The sequence below is a fragment of the Saccostrea cucullata genome, unplaced genomic scaffold (genome assembly GCF_032062105.1).
Source record: "Saccostrea cucullata isolate Sc308-1 unplaced genomic scaffold, CSIRO_AGI_Scuc_v1 ctg623, whole genome shotgun sequence".
In the NCBI taxonomy this organism is placed as follows: Eukaryota; Metazoa; Mollusca; class Bivalvia; order Ostreida; family Ostreidae; genus Saccostrea; species Saccostrea cuccullata.
Genome location: NW_026930400.1, coordinates 259,928 through 269,409, shown reverse-complemented (window position 1 = coordinate 269,409; position 9,482 = coordinate 259,928). Strand labels below are relative to the sequence as shown.

At 33.6% G+C, this 9,482-nt stretch overlaps 1 protein-coding gene across 1 annotated transcript; it reads left to right on the top strand.

Moving 5' to 3' along the window:
• The first annotated feature begins 687 nt into the window (after window positions 1-687).
• Window positions 688-8,006, top strand: LOC134228447 (serine/threonine-protein phosphatase 6 regulatory ankyrin repeat subunit B-like). The gene is made up of 4 exons (XM_062710105.1): window positions 688-4,258; window positions 4,358-5,359; window positions 6,006-6,190; window positions 7,989-8,006. Exons 1-4 carry the CDS (start codon window positions 688-690, stop codon window positions 8,004-8,006), a joined length of 4,776 nt encoding a protein of 1,591 aa, XP_062566089.1.
• Window positions 8,007-9,482: the final 1,476 nt, after the last annotated feature.

The window sequence follows — 9,482 nt, the reverse complement described above, 5'->3', positions numbered from 1 at the left end:
AACTTCAAACGGGGCAAGATTGTTTGAAAGAGTAAAAGGGCAAAAAATAAGACGAGGCGAAAATAACCTAGTATACAGTATGCCATTGTCAAATAAAAAGACTTAAAAAAAACAAACCATTTTTCAATTTTTTGATTTTGGAGTTAGCTCATATTATTATCTTTTTCCTGAAAATATACAAATTTGTTGGCAAATTATAATGCCTTTTTTCCAATACTTGATCTTTCAGGTGGAAATATTTAACAAGATATGAAAGCACTTACTCTCTACTTTATCCTTATGTTAGAAATAAAGCAAAGAGTGCTAGCCAATATATTGGTATATATACAGGGCCATTTTCAACACAAAGTGAACCTAGTTCTAACGTATTTACATACAATATGAAACGATGCAAATGTTCAATAATCAGATAAAATTTTTAGACGATGTATAACATAAAACTGCAATGCAAATTTTTAACAATTTATCCACAGAAAATATTCCAGATATACGATATGCGACAATTATAAAATTGCAGATAATTATAACAGCACAATAAAGAACGGTGTCTATAAAATTAAATTAGTCTAAAGATGTACTTGAGATTTCCTAGCAACCGAGATTATTATTTTTTTTTCAGATCAACATTATAAAACTCTGTCTACATGGAAGAAAAGTGTCTTTTTTGAAACATCTTCCTTTCAAAACATGAAAGACTTTTTCATTTCCCATCAAACTGTTGTTGTAATAGGATCCCCAGGCTCTGGGAAAACTGCTTTGATCCGCCACATCGCTTTACAGCTGGAGTCCCAGTATCAGATTGTTCCTATCTCCAAACCTGAGGACATCATTATTTTTGGTGACGTATGCAGACCGCAAATATTTGTCATAGATGATGTTTTAGGTGTGTTTTCCTTAGAGAGAAATTTGTTATCAGATTTAGATAGACATAGTGACCAAATCGAAAGTGTTCTCGATAAGAAATCAAAATTATTTATTTCATGTAGATTAGCAGTGTTTAATGAAGCAAAAGAATTAGATGTAAAATTTTTTGAAGAGAATAACATTATCAGTTTAAATAGTGAAAGGAATATTCTCACCTTGGAAGATCAAAAAGGTATATTTGAATCTCACATGAAAAATGCAGAGATTTCATGTACCATTGATTCAAAACTTCCGTTCGAAAAAGGGATCCCCATGTTTCCACTTCTTTGTCAAATGTTCAGCACTGATAAATGTATCAGGGAATATGGATCAGGGTTTTTTACATACCCATCCAAATGCTTGCTCTCAGAATTAGGTAAAATAAGAAAAAGAAATAATCTCCAATATGCATCTATGGTTTTGGTCATGCTGAACAACAATTGTTTATCTGTGAAAGTGTCTGTAAACAAAGGAATGCTGGAAAATGTTTGCAAATCTTGCGAAGTTAAAGGAACCCACCAAGACTGGGAAATATTTCAGCAATTATCACACTTAAAAGGTATATACACTGCAGAAAGTAATGATCAATATACATTTATGCATGACTTGATATTTGAAGTTGTTGCATATCATTACGGCCAACAATTTCCTGATCAAATTCTGGAATATATGAACAGTAGTTTCATTGCAAACAGAGTTGTTTTAGAGAACACAGATTCTGGAAACGACCTTTGCATCAAACTAAAGAAGTCCCAATATGAAAATCTCGCAAAAAGACTGTATATTGATGTCAAAAAAGGGAAACTACATGATGTGTTTCTAAATAGCACTCTCAGGAATTCTGTTTTTAGACAACATTTTAAACAAATTTTGTCAACAGCGCCGTATGAGGATGTAACGAATTTTTTCTTATTATCTAGAGGGGAAGTGTTTGAAAGTGTGATACTTGATTCTAAGAAAGAAGATGAAAAAACTGATTTAGAAAATAAAGTTATAGGACAGAGAGAAATCGAAAGACAAGATCTTCTTCTTGGCCTAAAATGTATTGGACAAAGCAATGTATATAAAATACGGGTTATCAGTTTCATAATTTATTATGGTCACCTCGATTTGCTGCGATATTTTATGGGTAGGCATCATCAAAATAAAGATATTATCTTTGGATGTACACAGGAAGAACAAGTAAGATTACTTGTATTGGCATGTTTTCAAGGAAGATTAGATATGGTAAAAATTTTGTTAGATTACACTAAAAATACAATTATTAATAGAATGCCTGTGGAGGAAGTCGATGCATCGAACAATAGACATAGATTGATAACCCCAGTTATAGCTGCTTGCATGAAAATGAAACTTGATACTATCAAATATTTAATTTTGAATGGAGCAGATTTAAACCCTCAAAATAGCTTTTATCCAGCTTTATGGACTCCATCTAGAGTTGGGGACCTAAGAACAGTTACATACTTGCTTCAACACGGTGCTGATTGTAATAGATCTAATGGAAAAGGCATTACTCCTTTACATTTAGGGTCACAATTTGGACACTTGAACATGGTTAAAAAACTCATTGAGCAAGGTGCATACATCAACAAGTGTGATAATCAGGGTAGGACATCTTTGCATATGGCCTCACAAAATGGTCATTTGCCCATTGTAGAAACATTAATACAGCATGATGCTGTCTATGATCAGTGTGATATCAAAGGAGTAACACCGTTACATCTAGCGTCTTATAAAGGACATGTTGCTGTTGTAAAGAAATTGATAGAATGTGGTGCTGATATCAACTGGTGTATTAATAACATGTCATCTCTTCATTTAGCATCATCGTATTGTCATATTCTTGTTGTAGAAAAACTTATAGAACATGGCGCCAGCATCAACAGCTGCGATGCTTATGGTCAAACATCCCTACATTTTGCATCACGAAAAGGCCATATGTCAATTGTAGATTTATTGATACAACACGGTGCTAATTATGATCAATGTGATAAAATTAACGCAACCCCTCTTCATTATGCGTCATTTTATGGACATGTCCATGTTGTGGAAAAACTTATAGAACACGGAGATGATATTAATAAATGTGTCTTAGGTCTGTCACCCCTTCATATAGCATCGATGCGTGGACATCTTCCCGTTGTCGAGATATTAATTGAAGCGGATACTGATGTAAATATGTGTAATGATTTTAGTGAGACAGTTTTTAATTCCAAAATTCAGGATGATGAATCGTCCCTGTCAAAAGCATTACAGGCATATATCAATCTTTGTTATAGATGCAATAAGCTTAAGGTATCCCCTCTACATTTTGCGTCATTAGAAGGTCATAGTCATGTTGTAGAAAAATTAATAGAACATGGGGCCGACATTAACGTACGTTCATCAGAAGGTTTGCTGTCTTTGCATTACGCAGCCAAAAATGGCCATTTGTCTGCTGTTGAAATATTACTTAGGTCCGGTGGTGACTTGCATAAAAAATATACAGAAGAAAAATTGCATTTTTATTCATGGCCATTGACAGCCCATGCCCCTTTTGTGGAACAATTTAATGGAAATAATAGCAACATCAATGCCTGTAAGAAAAATAAACAAACAACTATTGATTTGAATTCAAAAAAAGATCATGTTTCGGTTGAAAAAATAAGTAGAGATCACAGTACCGACATTAAAATGTGTGAGAATAATGTTGGGTCTACCCTACATTTATCGTCAAGGAAAGTCCGTGGTCCGAAAGTAGGCAAACTTACTCAAAATAATTCCAATGTTAACATTTGTAACATGCAGGGTCAGTCATCTCTGCATTTAGCATCAGCAGAAGGATACGTTTCTGTTGTAGAAAAAATGATTGAATATGGTGCCGACATTAACATGTGTGATATTCACGGTCAGTCATCCTTGCTTTTAGCATCATATGAAGGTCATCTTCTTGTTGTAGAAAAACTCATTCAAAACAATGCGGACATCAACAAATGTGATATCAAAGAACAATCTCCTCTGCATTTTGCATCACTTATAGGTCATCTTCCTCTCGTAGAAAAACTCATTCAAAATAATGCCGACATAAACAAAAGTGATTTGCTGGGACAGTCATCTCTGCATATTGCATCACAGAAAGGCCATCTTCTTGCTGTAGAAGAACTTTTAGAGCACGGTGCCGACATAAACAAGAGAGATAATCAAGGTCTGTCATCCTTGCTTGTAGCATCTTGGGAAGGCCATCTTCCTGTTGTAGAAACACTTATTAATCATGGTGCTGACATCAACTTGTGTGCTGAAACTGGTGAGACATCTCTGCATTTGGCATCGCAAGATGGTCATGTCGCTGTTGTAGAAACATTAATTCTGTATGGTGCTAAATATAACCAATGCGATGAAAATAAAGTAACACCTCTACACAGAGCGTCAGAAAAAGGCCATGATAAAGTTGTTGAGATATTATTGAATGCAGGATCAGATATCAACACGAGAGATATTAACGGTCTTTCCCCTCTGTTTTATGGATTACTTAACGATCATATTACTCTTGTATATTCATTGATTGAGCACGGTGCCGACATCAACATGTGTGGTTGTCAGGGTCAGTTACCCTTGCATGAAGCGTCACTTAAGGGTAATTTTCCTGTTGTGAAAAAACTTATAGAGCAAGGTGCTGATATCAACAAATGCAACATTGATGGTGAATCATCTCTGCACCTAGCATCAGAAAAAGGTCATTTGGCTGTTGTAGAAAAATTACTTCAACACAGTGCAGATTTTAATCAACAAGATATTTGTCATTTAACACCTCTACATAGAGCGTCATATTGGGGGCATGCTCATGTTGTAGAAAAATTAATAAAACACGGGGCAGATGTAAACAGATGTAATATAAATGATATATTGCCCCTGCATTACGCTTCAGAAAATGGTCATCTGTCTGTCGTTGAAATACTTCTGCAATTTTGCACCGACTGTCCTCAAAATAAAAAGAGAAAAATCGAAAACTATGAAATTCCAAATGCTTGCAACAGAAAAAATGAACACATGGAAAATATCGACAAATTGGACAAGAATGGTTTCTCACCTCTCTATTTAGCATCAAAAAATGGCCATTTGTCCATTGTAGAAACATTAATTTGTCACGGAGCTAATTGTAATACATGTGACAAGAATTACGTCACACCATTACATAGAGCATCTTCTACAGGAAATGTCACTATTGCAGAAAAATTGATCAAATCAGGTGCGGACACCAACAGTTGTGATAAAGCTGGTCGGTCACCTTTGCATGATGCATCAATAAATGGTCATTTATCGGTTGTAGAAGCATTAATTCGACATGGTGCTAAATGTAATCAATGCGATGAAAAAAAAGTTACACCTATACATATGGCATCATTTGCAGGACATGTTCAGGTCGTAGAAAGGTTAATTGAAGCTGGTTCCAGTATAAACAAACGTGATATTAATGGTCGGTTACCACTTGATTTGGCACTATACAAACACCATAAGTCTGTTATAAACCTACTGATTGAGCACGGTGCAAGCATCTCTAATTTTGTCGTCTTTAAAACACAAGATACGCGAAAGACAAAAGGCATAGCATTGAAATTGTTACATAAAGTAGGCACGGATTGATTTATACAAAATCACATGTACTTATCTTGCTTCACAGAGAAATCCTTAATTCTTCAATATTACCTTTAAATGGAATTAAGATCTCTCCATATACATGTATAATAAAAAAAATCACAACACCGAAATAAACTCAACATTTCCAATCTTTAGTTTGACAATACAATGCTTAGTTACACAAAATCAACAGTCTTATTGTGACGATAAAGCGCCAGTATTAGTCGCGCTTTAGCAAAGTTTAGTATGACGTCATGATTATACGTAAGTAGTAATTACGGTAAAATGGATTTTTTTATGCAAATTGTACAGTTATATAATGCGAGTGAAAGTATATTTCTTAAACGAAAAATAATTATATTATATTTAAAACAGGTTTATGTCTGTTTATAATATTTTTTTCTTTAGTTTCACGTTCTTTTTCTGTAGTATCCTTTCGGAATTTGTAGAAAGAAAAAACAGTGAAATTGGGAGTTTTATTTTAGGCACAGTTTCTAATGTGTTCGCTTACGGCGGTACACTCGTATTTTGGTTCCCTAATTTGTTGTCGGTGTACGGTCATTCTATGTCTCACGGTGTCTCCTGTCTGGCCGATATAATTTACACCACAACGGCACAGGTTATCACATCAATGAGAAAAGAGCTGGTGTATGACATTGATGTTTTAATTGTAAATTTGCTTCCGGTTTTAAATTGAACTTTAGATCCCTCTGTCAGGTATGGGCAAGTACTGCATCTGGGCTTTTTGCATCTATTGATGATTGCTGGTTCGTTGTTGTTAGTAGAAAAGGATGCTTTGTAAGGATGGATTTGGGAGACGGACTTTGTTGTTTACTCTTAATGATCTGTGAAGTTTCTAATATTTTTTTTCATGTCTGGATCATCCTCTAAAATGAGCTGATTATTTTTAACAATGCTGAAAATCTCTGGATTTTTTGGGTTATGCGTTGATACATATGGTATGACATTATTTACTGGTTTGTTTTTCACGGAAAGTAGATATTTTTCTTTCTTGAGCTTTTGCTTTGTTTATTCCGTTTTGAATCAATCGTCTAGAATAGTGCCTTTAAAGGAGTAGTTCTTGTAATTCTGAGAGACCAGATTCCAAGATTTCTTTATCGGAAATTATTGTACAATGTGTCAAGGGTGACATGAGTCAAATATTAGGCATTGTTTAGTATTTGTTACTTTGTAGAAAACATCCGTAAGTTATTATACGTTTTCTTTTTTAATAACCATAACGTTGAGAAAGGATAACATATTACGTTCCGATTCCATGGTGAATTTCAAAGTAGGGCTCGGGGTGTTGAGATTATTAAAAAAATCCATTAATTGATCCTCACTTTTGTCCCATTTGACGAAACAGTCATCTAAGTAGCGCATCAACGACTTCCTTATGAAAGCTTCAAAGTCCTGACCGAATTTTTCTTTCACGGTTAAATATAGTTTTCCTTCTAGGAATCCTAGGACAAGTGTATCATAAGTTAGCACAACTTTGGTTCCCATTACTGTGCCTAATTTTTGTCTGTAAACCATGTCATTGAAATGCTTGAAATTATTTTCCAAGATTAATTGGAGGCTTTCTTAAACAAAGTTTTTCGGAAATTTGTCAAGCAAAAGACTAGGAAATCTGTTTATCCAATGTTCTATTGCGATGAGTCCAAGATCATGTAGAATGTTAGAATAGAGATTGGTGACATTATACATGTATATATATTTAGACTTATAAAACATTGAACTTGACCATTATTCATAGCAAAAAAATTGGAGCTCAGCATCCGTCTTTTCTGCGCTTCGATGCAAACAATATTATCTTTTTGCACAGTCTTTCCCCATTGAATTAAAGTATGCAAATATGGAATGGATATGAGGTAAATAGCAAATTTATACTTCCCAGAGGGAGATACCAAAAACCAACGACGGAAATAGTTTCCGCTGAGAGGAACCATAAATTTGATATTTTCCTCGTACACATTCTATAACTGTTTTATTTTACCTAAAAAATCATTTGAGACCCCTTTGTCTTGACTGTAGTTTTAAGCCTGTGTGTTTTATTTAAGGAATGTTTTTAAGTTTGCTATGAGTTATTGGTGTGTGATTCTTACACCAATAATTCACACTAAACTTAAAAATATTCCTTATATTTACATTGTACATGTTTGGAAGCAACTAAAATATACGCATTTTTTTAAATTTCTCGCTGCCCTATATCGTTTTATTTTTATTACCGTCGCTGCAGTCTCATTGTGACGTCACGTTAACGCACGTTTCTCTGTGTATATTTCTACGCGTGAGTATACACGAAAATGGTATTCAAATCAACTTCACTGTTTGCTTAGTAGAAAAACACAGCTAATGTAATTATTATTGAATATTATTATACCATTACCTTGTTTAATGTTTCTAAAATGATATAAAGTGCATTCAGTATGAGATTGCAAGTGACTTTGAATTGCTCCTTCTTACAGGACTCGAGCTCTGATTAGAGAAAAAAAAATATATGAGTAAATAACAGACTGGTGCAGGTGATTACGATACAATAATTGTGTTTTGCACTTACGGGGGGCAGTTTATAAGAACATTAAACCGTCATCTGATATTACAATAAATGTGTTGATATGTAGCTTAAGGAACTGTTTGTGGATATTGTATGTATTAATGACCATTGTCAAAATGCTAATGTCAAAACCAAAAAATGGAAATATATTTTTATTTTGAATGCAACATAGCTGCCTAGAATTTCCAGGGATCAGTTGTTTAATGTCCTGTTCAAATACATTGTTTATAAATTGTTTGAGATTGATCACTGTTCGGCATTAAAAAATATGCAAATTGTTACAATGTGTTGTACAAATATTACCATGCATGACTTTCACGCTACTTCCAATTAAATTCCCCTGGAATAAATTGGAAAGTCGTATATCCCACTCTAACCTGATTCCTTTCTTATTGATAGTGCAATAGGGATTAGTTTTATGTTGTTTTAATGTAAAGGTCATTAGTTTTATGTTATTTTCAAACGTGTCATCTATTAATTGTACCTTTATGAATATGACACAACTGATTTTAAATTAAAATGCTTTAAGATGTACATGTATGAATCTGTGTGTAAATCAAATATATGGAATTGAATAATAATTACTATTCATTATAATGTCAACATAAATAAACTTTTGTCTATATATGTATGCTTAGTATCAGTTATGCATGCATTTCATGATTTTTTATATAAACTCTACAATAAGGGGTATAACCTAGAATTCCGCATAGGTCATTGATGTTTTATGATTTGGTTAAATGTAAAATTAATGTTGTTGTATTATGATTGAATATGTATTGTATAGCCAGGGCTATTCTTTTATGATGATTTTGTGATTAAAGCTACATATATAAATAAAAAAAACCCAGGTGTTTTTGTTTATCATTTACCCTTGTTATACATGTAGTTATATGCAAAATAAAATTTATTTAAATAAGAAAATTGAAACTCCGTATTCAATTCAGTGTATTGTATAAATAATGGACTAACAATTAGCGTGAAAACCGTCAGTCAGCATTTGATTCAATGATAAATTGTATTTGCTGTCAAGGCCATTGTATCGACCATAGAACTAACGAACTGAGACTTTAAACGAGACTGCTGTCGATATTCTTGTTTCATCAACTTGCTTGTAAATACTTTAACTCGAGCTCGTTTTAGAAATTGTTTATACGTCGAGCATGCTCTTGCATATCGAGTCAACTGAGATATACATACTCCGTATGCAGGTGATGAAGGTATATTGTTGCATAAGTAAGGAAAGTTGACGTTAAAGGTAAAGTCATCACGTTTATCAAATATTTTGGTTGTAAGATTACCAATACCGTCTTTTTCAAGTTAAGTATCCGAGTATGAAACAGAAGTGTCAAACTCTGTGGTATTTTTTTTTTATCTCAAGCTCACCAGGGTATATCGTATGGAC

Bases quoted from the DNA above. Each gene is read 5' to 3' on its own strand.
- LOC134228447 (XM_062710105.1), top strand. From the start codon at position 688: ATGAAAGACTTTTTCATTTCCCATCAAACTGTTGTTGTAATAGGATCC. The intron at 4,259-4,357 runs GTGCTAAATATA...TATTGAATGCAG, and splicing joins AGAAACATTAATTCTGTATG to GATCAGATATCAACACGAGA. The intron at 5,360-6,005 runs GTCGGTTACCAC...GTTTTATTTTAG, and splicing joins AAACAAACGTGATATTAATG to GCACAGTTTCTAATGTGTTC.